This window comes from Corythoichthys intestinalis, unplaced genomic scaffold (assembly GCF_030265065.1).
Source record: "Corythoichthys intestinalis isolate RoL2023-P3 unplaced genomic scaffold, ASM3026506v1 HiC_scaffold_23, whole genome shotgun sequence".
NCBI classification, from domain to species: domain Eukaryota; kingdom Metazoa; phylum Chordata; class Actinopteri; order Syngnathiformes; family Syngnathidae; genus Corythoichthys; species Corythoichthys intestinalis.
In genome coordinates this window covers 11,550,214-11,565,031 of record NW_026651592.1, presented here as the reverse complement: position 1 = coordinate 11,565,031, position 14,818 = coordinate 11,550,214, and the positions used below count along the sequence as shown (strand labels likewise).

The 14,818-nt window shown below is 38.0% G+C and overlaps 1 protein-coding gene across 2 annotated transcripts in view; it reads left to right on the top strand.

Annotated features, from left to right (window-relative positions):
- Window positions 1–14,818, top strand: part of LOC130911234 (calcium-binding protein 8-like) — an 81,198-nt gene that overhangs the window by 4,064 nt on the left and 62,316 nt on the right. Inside the window, exon 1 of one of the 2 annotated variants that reach the window (XM_057829066.1) lies at window positions 5,739–6,080. The exons of the other annotated variant lie outside the window; for it this stretch is intronic. Within the exon in view, the coding sequence (XP_057685049.1) occupies window positions 5,971–6,080 (110 nt within the window). The 5' untranslated portion in view covers window positions 5,739–5,970. Of the gene's footprint in view, window positions 1–5,738; window positions 6,081–14,818 lie in introns of those variants that run through there. 2 annotated transcript variants of the gene reach the window in all.

The window sequence follows — 14,818 nt, the reverse complement described above, 5'->3', positions numbered from 1 at the left end:
TGGTCAGATGAAACCAAAATTGAACTTTTTGGCCACAATGCAAAACGATATGTTTGGCGTAAAAGCAACACAGCTCATCACCCTGAACACACCATCCCCACTGTCAAACATGGTGGTGCAAGGCACTGTATATGGCTAGGGTGACCAAACGTCCGGACATGTCCTACTTTCACGTAGTATCCTCGTCGTCCATAAAAATGTCCGGTTTTTATGATTTTTCACGGGACCAATTTGAAGAGAATCACTCGGCAGCAGTTGACATGGCTCCTACTAGAAGGGAGAGAAGGAGTAGTTCTTCTTGTTTTTGTTGGCAGTTTACCCCTATCATGAGGCATTACCGCCATCTACTGGGTTGACGATTTGGCCACAACGCCTGCCCAGTTGTTAAGTTTTTTACGATAAATACGTATATAATGGCAACTGTCGTCTTCTGTCGGAGCTTTGACTGTAAAATCCCGTTTGGTGTCGCATCGTTGCGCTGCCGATGATTGTAAATTTTTATAGCAAAGTTTGATTTTTGCCTCAGCTAACGATCAGTAAGCTAAACCACGCTAGGCATTATGGGAAATGTAGTTTTGAACTGCTATGTTTGGAAACATGCAGGTTGAATAGTTTGTCAGTTTTTTTCGGTTATTGTATGTGTGCAATCTAGAACATTGAATGAGAATATCAATTGAATGGGAATAACAATTTGTCAAGGACAATTGTGGGTATAGTAATTTATAAAATGTTTAGTTGGCACATAGCCTACTGTGTGTATGTTCTTTGACTGGACTACATTTCCATGGGTCTGCATTTTATATATCCATACATATATATGTGTGTATATATATGTGTGTATATATATGTGTGTATATATATATATATATATATATATATATATATATATATATATATATATATATATATATATATATATATATATATATATTAGGGCTGTCAAAACTATCGCGTTAACGGGCGTTAATTAATTTTTAAAATTAATCCCGTTAAAAAAATTGACGCAATTAACGCAGTTGGCCCAGCTCAGACAGATTTAAATGTCAGAGGAGTGAAAGGCCCACTTGTTGATTGTGTTTTGCGGAGTTTTGCTGCCCTCTGCTGGCGCATAGGTGCGACTGATTTTATCGTGTAAGTAATTATTGCCATCAACAATGGCGGGCTACAAGTTTATTTTTTGATTGAAAATGTTACAAATTTTATTAAAACGAAAACATTAAGAGGGGTTTTAATATAAAATTTCTATAACTTGTACTAACATTTTTCATAAAGAACTACAAGTCTTTCTATCCATGAATCACTTTAACAGAATGTTAATAATGTTAATGCCATCTTGTTGATTTATTGTAAAACAAACAAATACAGTCCTTAAGTACCGCATGCTGAATATATATATATATCCATCTTGCGTCTTATCTTTCCATTCCAACAATAATTTACAGAAAAATATGGCATATTATATAGATGGTTTGAATTGCGATTAATTGCGATTAATTACGATTAATTAATTTTTAAGCTGTAATTAACTCGATTAAAATTTTTAATCGTTTGACAGCCCTAATATATATTAGTCATTATTATTATTATTATTTTTTTTTTCCCAAAATGCATTTTTCCATCCAGCGTGAGGGGGCACACTTTAAATATATTAAAGTGATATAGGCATCTTTGAGTGAACTTCGAGTAAAATTCAAGTATCTAGAGGCCGAGCTGAGTGTCCTCTTTTTTGGAAATCAAAATATGGTCACCCTATATATGGCGGAAAACACTCAGGTGACTTGAAGTTCCGCTCTGAGACCCCCAATTTGGCCAAATTTCAAAATTGTCCGATATGCATGTGTGATACATCATTGGAAAGCTTAAAATCTCAGTTTTCTGGGGGAAGAAAAAAATTTGAACAGGTGAGCATTTAAAAAAAAAAAAGAATTTTTAAACAACAAAACCCTAACTGGAGGCGAGAGCACGCGAGAGCAGGATTAAAGACGCCACGATTTTAATGAGATATTATCGCGTACCTACCTTGTTTTGATCCAAAAACTCCATGTAGCATGTATCACCGAGTGTCAAGAGACAGCTGTGAATGGCCACAGCCAAATTTTTGGAGGATTTTATGGGTGAAACATGGTGATATAACAAGGGTCGCGATGCAGAAATCGCAGACAACAAGGAGTGGTTGTCATTTTCTTTTTCATGTAGTTACCCTTTTAAACGTTATGTTTCAAATTTCCTTTGTTTGGATCGATTATTTATCATCTTACTTATCGGGGAAAATGCGACAGTAACAAAAAAAAAATACAATTAAGCGATAGTTATGAGGCAGATATCCGTGACTTTTTTACAGACGCCAAATTTTTCATTGTGACGTCATTTGTTTAAAAGTTTAAAATGTGCGTGTCAATATTTTTTTTAAAGTTGTTTTCTTTTTTTAAACTAAGTATTAGACATCAATTAATGATTCTAAGCTAAAAATGACAGACATTTTGAATAATAAATATAGTTACTTGTAGGGTTGTTCCGATCATGTTTTTTTTGCTCCCGATCCGATCCTGATCGTTTTAGTTTGAGTATCTGACGATCCCGATATTTCCCGATCCGATTGGTTTTGTTTGCTCCCGATTCAATTCCAGTCATTCCCGATAATTTTTCCCGATCATATACATTTTGGCAATGCATTAAGAAAAAAATGAATAAAACTCAGACGAATAAATACATTCAACATACAGTACATAAGTACCGTATTTGTTTATTATGACAATAAATCCTCAAGATGGCATTTACATTAGTAACATTCTTTCTGTGAGAGGGATCCACGGATAGAAAGACTTGTGACTTTGTATACTGTGACTAAATATTGCCATCTAGTTTATTTGTTGAGCTTTCAGTAAATGATACTGTAGGCATGCCCAAATGCATGATGGGAAGTGGAACCCTGACTATGCGTAGTGCTACCAATGGATATATCTTCTCTGCGTTGGGAAATAACATAAGGTAGAGATGTCCCGATCGATTGGGGGGGGTCTGATCACATCGTTTTCAAAATAACGGAATTGGCAAAAAAATATCGGACATGCCTTTTTTAAATAGATTTATAAAATATATATCTGTATACATCGTTTTTTAATTGTATATAACATTACAAATATAATATGTTACTCTTCCAGAGTCTGTAGTTTAGGCTTAAGGTAGGGTTATCAAATTTTTTACACTCATCCAGAGTCTTTAGTTTAGGCTTAAAGTAGGGTTATCAAATTTATCCCTATGGCAGCGGCAAGTATTTTTTTTCCGAAAATGTATCACATTAAAATATTTAACGCAATTAATGCATGCGCTGCACGACCTTCTCTCGCATTGGCACGCTCAGTCTGTAATGGTGTTGTTCCACCCATGTGGAAAGATAAAAGGGCGCGTCTGATGAGTAGGTTGAATTTTGGCAGCCTTTGGAAAATTTTTTAATTGGCAAAAGCCTTACAACCCCTCTCTCTGCGAGTTGAAATATCATGGGAAGCAATGTGGGGAAGCAAGGTAGCAATTACTCTTTGTTTCTTTATCATATGTTAGGTCACCAACGCAGAGAAGATATACCAATTGGTAGCACTACGCACAGTCATGGGTGCACTTCCCATCATGCATTTGGGCAGAAGTTAAATGCCTGAATTATCATTTACTGAAAGCTCATATAAATCCACTAGATGGCAATATTTAGTCACAATATACAAAGTCACATCTGTCCTTTAAGAATTACAAGTCTTTCTATCCGTGGATCCCGCTCACAGAAAGAATGTTAATAATGTAAATGCCATCTTGAGGATTTATTGCCATAATAAACAAATAGAGTACTTATGTACTGTATGTTGAATGTATATATTTGTCTGAGTTTTATTCATTTTTTTCTTAATGCATTGCCAAAATGTATATGATCGTGAAAAATTATTGGGAATGATTGGAATTGAATCGGGAGCAAAAAAAAAGCAATCGGATCGGGAAATATCGGGATCAGCAGATACTCAAATTAAATCGATCGGGATCGGATCGGGAGAAAAAAAACATGATCGGAACAAGCCTAACATAAGGTGTTAAAAAAAGATCAATTGCTACCTTGCTTGCCCACATTGCTTCCCATGATATTTCTAATCGTAGGGAGAGGGATTGTAAGGCTCTAGCCAATTAAAAAAAAGGCTCCAAAGGCTGCCAAAATTCACTCTACTCATTTTACACTGCCTTTTATCTGTCTATATAGGTAAAACGGCGCCATTACAGATTGAGCGTGCCAATGCGTGAGTGGGTCGTGCAGCGCATGCATTAATTACGTTAAATTTATTAACGTGATACATTTTTTAAAAAATTAATTACCGCCATTATCGGGATAAATTTGATAACCCTACCTTAAGCCTAAACTAAAGACTCTGGATGAGTGTAACATATTATGTCTGTAACGTTAAATACAATTAGAAAACAATTTAATTTAAAATATATATATATATATATATATTTAAAAAAGGCATGGCTGATATTTTTTTGCTGATTCCGATACTTTGAAAATGACGTGATCGGACCCGATCGATCGGCATCTCTAGTTACTTACCTTCTTTTTATGGCTAGGTTGAAACAAAAACGGTTGCGCGACGTCCGTAAACGGGGGTTTTCAGGGTAAAACAGACAAATTAAAAATAGTTCGGGGGCTTCACGCGCCATGAATCTGCTATGGCAGCATATAGACATTTTGTTCTATCAAATACAACAGTTGTTTTGGCTTAAAATACAGCAGTTTCTTTTAAAAGAGGAGTGCAAGAACAGAAACTGCTTTTTCAGTCTCATCTGTGTTTTTCGCCATATATTTCTGTCTCCATCACTGTACCCGTGTATAATGCGCACCATGATTTTACAAGTTGATTTTGGGGGAAAAAAGTGCGTGTTATATTCGGGAAAATTACGGTAATCAGACTACAGTAATGCGTTACTGACAACACGGGTTTTGGATGGAAAAATTCTAAAGCGGAAGTTCCTGGCAGACATAAGGAAGTAAAGTGGAAGTACCTCAGAAACTTGTCTATACAATAAAATTTACATTTATTGAAGGACTATTCAGTTTAACCAGCATTTTAGTCTTTCCATTTTTTTCAACAGTATGACTCTGGTAATCACAGCTAACCAGAATTTACTCTAAAGTGAAGTTTTTCAAACCATTTTATATAGTGCAAAACAGTTACAAAATCGTTATTTTTCTACCATAATTTTCAGTTAAAAGAAAAAAAATATACAAAAATCTAGCATAAAATTTACGTTTACTGAAGCGCTATACCATTTTTTGCAGTTATCTCATTTGTTAAAAGAGTAATATTCTGGCAATCACAGCTGCCAATATTTGTCGTAAATTTACTGGTTTTCTTGTTGTTTTTTCACAGCCAGTCATTTACCAATGACCTCAATTTAACCTTCGCTCTCTATCTGGAATGACCTGCTACCTCCTCTCCTTGTTTTTCTCCACCTGATCTGGTCACTTTTGAGTGTGTCTGCTCATCTCAATTGCCTTCTTTCAAGCATTTCAGTCTTCCCTCTGTCATCAGTCGCTCTACTTTCCATCGTCTCGTCACCTTGAAATGTCTCTCCACCTTATCTCCTTTTCTACTTTGTCCCTCTATCTTCACGTATGTCTGTTTCATTCTCAAATGCGTCTCTGTAGCTCCTCTTTTGCGTTTTGACAACTTGCGCTTCCTTGTTTCTATCTTAAATGTATGCGTCTTTGTCTGGAGTGTGTCTGGTTGCGCTTGCGAAGAACGCTTGTCGCTTCTGGAGGAATGTCGGCAGGGTGGGAGGGGGTGGCTTTAAAGATGAAGAGGGAGGCAGAGAGGATGAAGAGGAGGCGGCGTTCGCTACCTGCTGCTTCCTTCCTCGCTCAAATATTCAAAGCCGTGCGGCGGGCGGACGCTTCGTCACAGCGATGAGGCTGTGCGGCCGCAGCTTTTAGTTCTGATGGAGGAGGGAGAAGGGGAAGCGGTTCAGGCTAACGGCGACCCTTCGGGGTACCCGAGGGATGCCGGCGCGGCGGGGCATCCTGTCCATTTGCAAAGGGTGCCTTGTGGGTAAGAACCGCGTCGTCTGGTAACGGGTCGCGAACAGTGTTGGAGTCGGACCGGTGGCTTTGCTGGGGAACGGCGTCCTTTTGCTCACTTGCTGCAGTGTTTGTCCTTAGGAGGGTCAACGGGTGGTATATGGTATATTACTCAGGTATATCCTAAACTGGGGGGGTCGTAATATTGATTCTGTGTATAATAGAGCTGAACTGTATGAGGACAAAATCGAATTGTGAGTTTTCTGGCTGATTCCGATTTGATTCTTAATTGTATTCCAATCGACTCAAGATAAATTTACCAACATGACATGACATCATATCATTCAAAACCAGTGTTGTTTTTGGCAGCTCTTTTGATTTCTGTCTTAGACATAGTCTTTTGGATGAAAATACTTATTATATGTACTTATATACTCATATTTTAGTCATTTCAAAATGTGTGTAGTAGAGATGATGCCGATTGATCGGGTCCGATCACGTCATTTTCAAAGTATCGGAATCGGCAAAAAATATCGGCCATGCCTTTTTTAATATATATATATATATTTTAATTAAATCGTTTTCTAATTGTATTTAACGGTACAGACATAATATGTTACACTCATCCAGAGTTTTTAGTTTAAGCTTAAGGTAGGGTTATCAAATTTATCCCCGATAACGGCGGTAATTAATTTTTTTGAAAATGTATCACATTAAAATATTTAATGCAATTAATGCATGCGTTGTACGACCCACTCACGCATTGTCGCGCCTTATCTGTAATGGCGCCGTTTTACCTATATAGAGAGATCAAAGGCAGCATAAAATGAGTAGAGTGAATTTTGGCAGCCTTTGGAGTCTTTTTTTAAGACTAAAGCCTTACAATCCCTCTCCATATGATTAGAAATATCATGGGAAGCAATGTGGGGAAGCAAGGTAGCAATTGATCTTTTTCTTAACTCCTTATGTTACTTCCCAATGCAGAGAAGATATAACAATTGGTAGCACTACACACAGTCATGGTTCCACTTCCCATCATGCATTTGGGCATGGCTACAGTATCATTTACTGAAAGCTCAACAAATACGCTAGATGGCATTATTTAGTCACAATATACAAAGTCACAAGTCTTTCTGTCCGTGGATCCCTCTCACACAAAGAATGTTAATAATGCAAATGTCATCTTGAGGATTTATTGTCATAATGAACAAATACAGTACTTATGTTGAATGTATATATTCATCCGAGTTTTATTCATTTTTTTCTTAATGCATTGCCAAAATGTATATTATCAGGAAAAATTATCGAGAATGATTGGAATTGAATCGGGTGCAAAAAAAAGCAATCGGATCGGGAAATATCGGGATCGACAGATACTCAAACTAAAACGATCGGGATCAGATCGGGAGCAAAAAAACATGATCGGAACAACCCTAGTGTGAAGTTTTAGTCGACACTTACTCAAAAGGCTTTCCTCTCTAAAACTCAAAAGTTCAAGTAAATAAAGGTTTCCAACAATTTTGAATGCACAAACGAGCACATATTGTAGCATCTACCACAACGGTGTCCAAACTGGTCCTCAAGGGCCGTTGTGAGTCCTGGTTTTTGTTCCTACCAGTCGAGCACAGACAGTTTAGGCAATGAAGTTTCTGCTAAAACAAGCAGCACCTGATTGCAATCAACTGATTACACTTATAAGTAGTGAAGGAATCTGATCTTCGAGTGAGACCGCCCGAATCGCGCCAGCCGAACCGCCGGACCCGCGCTGGCACAGATCTACCGAGCCGGGCTGGCGGGATCCCAGCAATTCCGGCCAAAAGGTCAAACTTCGCACGTTTACCTTACTCATAACTAGAGATGTCCCGAGCAATCGGCATAGGGTTGGGATGCCGATCGATCGGGTCCGATCACGCCATTTTCAAAGTATCGGAAACGGCAAAAAAATATCGGCCATGCCTTTTTAAAAAAAAAAATATATATATATATATATATGTATGTATATATATATTTTTTTAATTAAATCATTTTCTAATTGTATTTATCATTGCAGACATAATATGTTACACTCATCCAGAGTCTTTAGTTTAGGCTTAGGGTTGGGTTATCAAATTTATCCCAATAACGGCGGTAATTAATTTTTTTAAAAAATGTATCACGTTAAAATATTACCTTTACCTGTTTTAAATAGGCAAAGCCTTACAATCCCTCTCCCTACGATTAGAAATATCATGGGAAGCAATGTGGGGAAGCAAGGTAGCAATTGATCTTTTTCTTAACACCTTATGTTACTTCCCAACGCAGAGAAGATATATCAATTGGTAGGACTACGCACAGTCATGGTTCCACTTCCCATCATGCATTTGGGCATAGCTACAGTATCATTTACTGAAAGCTCAACAAATACACTAGATGGCAATATTTAGTCACAATATACAAAGTCACAAGTCTTTCTATCCGTGGATCCCTCTCACAGAAAGAATGTTAATAATGTAAATGCCATCTTGAGGATTTATTGTCATAATAAACAAATACAGTACTTATGTATTGTATGTTGAATGTATGTATTAGTCCGAGTTTTATTCATTTTTTTTTTAATGCATTGCCAAAATGCATATGATCGGGAAAAATTATCGGGAATGATTGGAATTGAATCGGGAGCAAAAAAAAGCAATCGGATTGGGAAATATTGGGATCACAGATACTCAAACTAAAACGATCGGGATCGGATCGGGAGCAAAAAAACATGATCGGAACAACCCTAGTCATAACCCTTTGTAGATATTTTTGTTCATTTAATTCATTTTTGTTGCAGTTTTATTGCTTTTCAACTTTTATATATATAGGAAAGTCGATTACATGCAATGACACTTTTCGGACACCAGGGGGGGCCTGCCCCCTGCCCCCCCCCCCCCCATAAAATCCGCTTATGGGAAAACCATAAAAAACATGTAAGAACTGGTGTAGTTTTTCACAAACTATAAATTTGGCAGTAGATTTATTTATTTTTTAAAGGAGAATGCAACCGGGATTTAAACCCAAACTGTCAAGAAGGAGTGGGATCCTCTTGGTACCTCACGATACGATACGATTTGCAATACAAAGCTTACGATAACGATGATCTCACAATATAACGATACAACGATTATCGATATATTGGTCAGGATATCAACCTAAGATATTTTACAAAACGACTAATAAACAGAAAAACAAACTTCTCTTGTGAATTTGAAAGAGTTTACCACTAGTAGACATCCAATCCATTTGAATTGGGAGGGTGGCATCTCTCCCACTTCAAACGGATTGAACGTCTATGGCCATCAGTGGCTGCCAATGCTAGGCGACGAGGTAATTTGGGGGCATTTCAGATCATTACTTTATTGATTTTGGGTCACTTCCTGTTGATTTCGGGGCATTTTACGAGTCACTTCCTGTTGATTTTGGGGTACGGAACAGGAGGTGGCCCAGGAATCTCCCAAATGAATTGGCAGTGACTCAAACGCAACAGGAAGCGACCTGTAAATGCACTAAAATGAACAGAAATTGACTTGTAAATGGCCTGAAAATCAGAAGTCGTGACTGTTAATGCTCTGGTTTCGAATGAATGAACGTTCGTTAGTCATAACCCTTTGTACTGACTTCATTTTGAAAGGCTTAAAAAAGTCTCACCGAAAACAAGTTGACAATTCATTCAGGTTGACAGCGATCAAAACGGCAAGGCGAAATAGAAACACTCAGGGAGGCAAGCTCATTCCAAGGTCGCCATCAGTGGCGCCTCCAGAAATTTTTCATAGTGGTGACCAGATGGGGCAACTTAAAATCTTGGGGTGGCACACCAAAACTAAAAGCCATAATTTCAGGTTTTCATTATATTATTGCAGTAAATGGCTGTGCATTTGGGATGAAATGCATAACTGATGCTACAATAATCTAACGATATATTGGCAAGTGGATTGGCCAGTGGGGAGGCCAACAAATTTATAGACCCTACCCACGTGACATCACAACTCCTTCCTCCTGACTGGTGCCGCCCAATTGTCCGTCAACACATCATGTTTACCTGTTACGGGTACGTACATTCCTCCTATTTACGACGTGTTTTTCTGCTCGTTAACATGAATAATCAAAATGGTGAAGGCGTGTGTGGCGGTCGGTTGCAATAACAGAGAAGATAGACGGAGAAGACGGAGAGGTTTGAAGTTCTACCGGATTCCGAGAGACCCGGAGAGAAGAGAGCGAGATGGGCTGCTGCAATTCGACGAGAAAACTGGGCTCCAAACGATTACCACAGATTATGTAGTAGTCATTTTATATCTGGTAAGATGCATTTAATATATATTTATAGGGTTTGGGGCTGACAACCACAATTAAGATCATTGCTAGGCTAATCGCCGACAACATACATGTATGTATGTAGTGAGAGTGCTATCGCTAAACCATATAAACATTAAAAGCCCTTAACTCCATTGACAAACGACATGAAATACATTAGACTTGACAGTGGATGTTAGCAATAACAAAAGATTTTGAATTGAAAATTTCGTAACTCACCTTTCCAAGCACAAGATAGATTCCTGCCGAATTTTCGTGGACGAGGACCTGTTTCACCCAACCAGCAACGAAGTATTTATAAGCCTCCAAGCTCTTAAAGTTTTTCAAACTTTGGTGAGAATAGGCTGATTTTGTGTGGACAAGATAGTTGTACATATCAGGCTAGCTAGCAGATGTCAGGCAAATACGGCGGAGACAGCGGGTCGAAAAACATCGATTTAGGCATCAAATATGGATCTGGCGAATGGATAAACTGAAGCTTTTCCACATAACGCCTTTTATGCAACGCATCAAGTGAGTTTACGGCATCCGAAAGCACCGGGTCTTCCATGAAATGCATTATAAATTGCTCGATCAATTGAGACCATTGATAATACAGACACAAAATGACGGACAAGGGGGCGGAACCATACAGCGAGCACGTGATTTTGTTACGTCGGTGGGTAGGGTCTATAGGGGGGGCCGTGGCCACCCCTTGCCACCCCTTGGTGGCGCCACTGGTCACCATATCAGAAGTCAACAAAAGGTTCCCGAGAAAAAATGACAATACTTAGTTAAACATTGTCTTTTGAAGGCTCTCGTGGAGCAGGCCGTGGGCAGGAAGAAGGGTGTGTTTGGGTTTGTTGTCTGTTTGTGGATTGGACTGGAGGATTCAGGGCAACGAGGGTTGTGAATTTTGCCACCTCAGCTTTAAAGGGGCTCTTGAAGTCTTGTCATTCGTGTTATCATTTGGATATCGGGCCTTCTCCGGTCCTCCTTGTGTTGGGACAGAGCATCCCGCCATTTGTTCTGCACTGTACGGGAGATTGCAAGTGTTGGTGAGTCAATCTTGCTCATGACGCACACGTTGGCCTCCCGTGATAAGAAGGCGTTGTGTATCTTTTATGCCTTATATTCTGCTTGTTTTCCTTAAACTATGGTATGAGTGCTATTTATTATATATTGGTGTAATACAAACAGTTAAACAGTAAATACGAGAAACGATACTATTCCCTGATTAATTATATGAAGTGTGTTAGAGTAATGCAAACAGACATTGCTCACGAGAAAATGCACTCCTTCTGCACTCCTCATGTCTCCTTCAGTAGACATGTGCCGATTACTGGTTTCAAGGTATACCGTGGTATGAAAACGTCAAGGTTTTAAAACCGTGAAAATTTTCCGTCATACCATCCCTAAGGTATTAGATATTTTTTATGTCCCAAAAATGCATAGAGAAATCCGTCGTTTGCAGCTCTAAGGCTCAACCCTCCCCCTCCGGTTGGTACTCAGCGTCAGTGAATCAGCTGTGCTCCATGATGGCTAAAGGAGGTGAAACTCCAGAACTTTTTACCTCATCGAAGAAAACAAAATCGCTGGCATGGGAATACTTCGGCTACAGAAAAGCTACAGATGGCCGCTGCTTAGAAGAGGAGGTCCAACCGACACGCAAAACATGTTTGCGGAGGGTGGCTGATGAGGAGGCAATGCCTCCAATATGATTTCTCATCTATACAAAATTATAGGTCAGTAAACACTGTCATGAACGTTTCCTGCCAAGTTAACTTCAGGTGTTTAGGGTGTGTAGCAGTGGTAAAACGGGGTGGTTTTTTTCTCCCTGGCAACTGTCTGTGTTGAGAAAGGGAGTGTGTATAATGTAAACTTGATATGAGTCATACACATGTGCTTTTTATGGAAAATTATTTCATTATTTTTGTTCTGATGGTAATAATGTTGAGCTGCGGCTAAGGGTTTAAGCTCACCTAAAGGACTGCATTTATTTTAATTTTATTCGGAATATTTCTTTTAATGAATTTATTTTAACTAACATTATACTTATGTTCCAATTTGCAAAACAGATTTATTATCATTATTTCTGAAACTTAGATATCTCAAAGTAACACATTTTAGAGCTGTAATTGCAATACCGTGAAACCGTGATATTTTGGCTTAAAGTTATCATAGCGTCAGAATATCATACCTGCACATGTCTAGTAGTGAGTAGGGCTGTCAAACGATGAAAATTTTTAATCGAGTTAATTACAGCCTAAAAATTAATTAATCGCAATTAATCGCAATTCAAACCATCTGTAAAATATGCCATATTTTTCTGTAAATTATTGTTGGAATGGAAAGATAAGACACAAGATGGATATATACATTTAACATACGGTACATAAGTACTCTATTTGTTTATTATAACAATAAATCAACAAGATTGCATTAACATTATCAACATTCTGTTAAAGCGATCAATGGATAGAAAGACTTGTAGTTCTTAAAAGATAAATGTTAGTACAAGTTTTAGAAATTTTATATTAAAACCCCTCTTAATGGTTTCGTTTTAATAAAATTTGTAAAATTTTCAATCAAAAAATAAACTAGTAGCCCACCATTGTTGACGTCAATAATTACACAATGCTCAAGGGTGCTGAAGCCCATAAAACCAGTCGCACCCAAGCGCCAGCAGAGGGCGACAAAGCTCCAAAAAACACAAGTAACAAGTGGACATTGCACTGTACTGTGTTTAAATCTGTCTGAGCGGGGCATGTGCGTTAATTGCATCAAATATTTTAACGTGATTAATTAAAAAAATTAATTACCGCCCGTTAACACGATCATTTTGACAGGCATCGTAGTGAGTCATCTAATTTATTACTTTTCCCATCTTTGCAACGCCGTTACCATTACTGAGGATGTGAAGGCGCGCGTTACTACAATTTTGGGTGAATTTACACAGGAGACACGGAGAGAGAAGAGTGGGAGGGAGGAGGAGAGAAGGGGGTTGTGACGCCGTTGCAAACGTGATGCTAGGTGGCTCGGAGCGTTAGCATAGCATACGCGTTCTCACCAGGGGTGAAAGTGGCTAGAATTTCTTGCCGGAACTCCCCGACGTGAAGGTTGCCACGGAGCCAGAAATTGTATTTATTTATTTATTTCATTTTGTGGGGTCAAACCTCTTAAAGTACAATGCAAAGAAAAATGTTTTAGCACAGTTACTTTTATAACACATATAAAAACTGATTTTCATTCAAAATTGTATTTTTTCAATGATTTGCAAAATAAAGTTAACAAAAACAGCAATAACCCCAACCTCCATCTCCTAATTTTTATTTTCCCACATTTCCTCACATACTAAATGCCAAATCTCAATTTTAACTACTTAAGAACATAGGATGTATATTAAAATTGAAGTTAATGTTAACATTTACTTTTTGTTTTTTAATAACTAAGATATAAGTAACATACATTCAGAAAAATAAGTACAAATGACTTATATTATGCAGAGTGAAATGGAATATATTTTGAAAACCGCACAAAAATTGAAATCGAAATTGAAAAAAAATTAAAATCATAAGGAAATGAATAAGTACCCTAACATAAATGAACAAATATAAGTTTTTTTTTTTGCCGTTCCGGAAAACATCCACATTTGAACCAATCAGAGTTAACTATCTCTGCTGATCACATGTCAGTATGTCAGCCAATTTAATGGACAAATGAGTCAAGGCGTTTTGATTTGCGGCGTGCATTCGCACATTGACGTGACTCATCATCGTCAGACTCAGATAACTGCAGCAGCTGGGGAAACCTCCATGCCGTCCGTGGAATTGAATAAATATTACGATACTCGAGCACTTTATTATGATTGTTGTTAACACTTGTGTACGTAAATCTGATGTTGGTAGATTGTTTAGCTTAGCGTTTTTAAGATTTTTTTTTTTTTTTAACATAGCGTTTTGACAGTTGCCGTCATATTTTCGGAATCAAAGCACCGTGTACCGGAACAGCATTCCGGCCCTGAATCTTATACCGGAACTGCGTTCCCGATCGTTCTGGCCCACTTTCACCCCTGGTTCTCGCTAGCATTAGCATTAGCATTTCTTTTTCTTTTTTTTTTTTTTTTCAGTTTGTGGTGTTCAGGAGGGTACAATTAATTGAAAATAATGCACTGTTTTCCTGTTGAGTATGCATTATCATCAACAAGTGGATGTTGCCCTTGTAAATGCTACAATATAATATTTGTTTTGTTTTTTATTACCAATAATAGTCACTTGCCCTAAACTTTTTTGGAATGACGTATCCATAAATCTTAGGTGATTTTTTTTCATCAAAACAACAAGAGAAAAGATAGGAGAGGGATGATATTCAAGGCTTCACCTGCTTAGTGACAAATATATGGCGGAAAACACTCAGGTGACTTGAAGTTCAGCTCTGAGACCCTCAATTTGCCCAAATTTC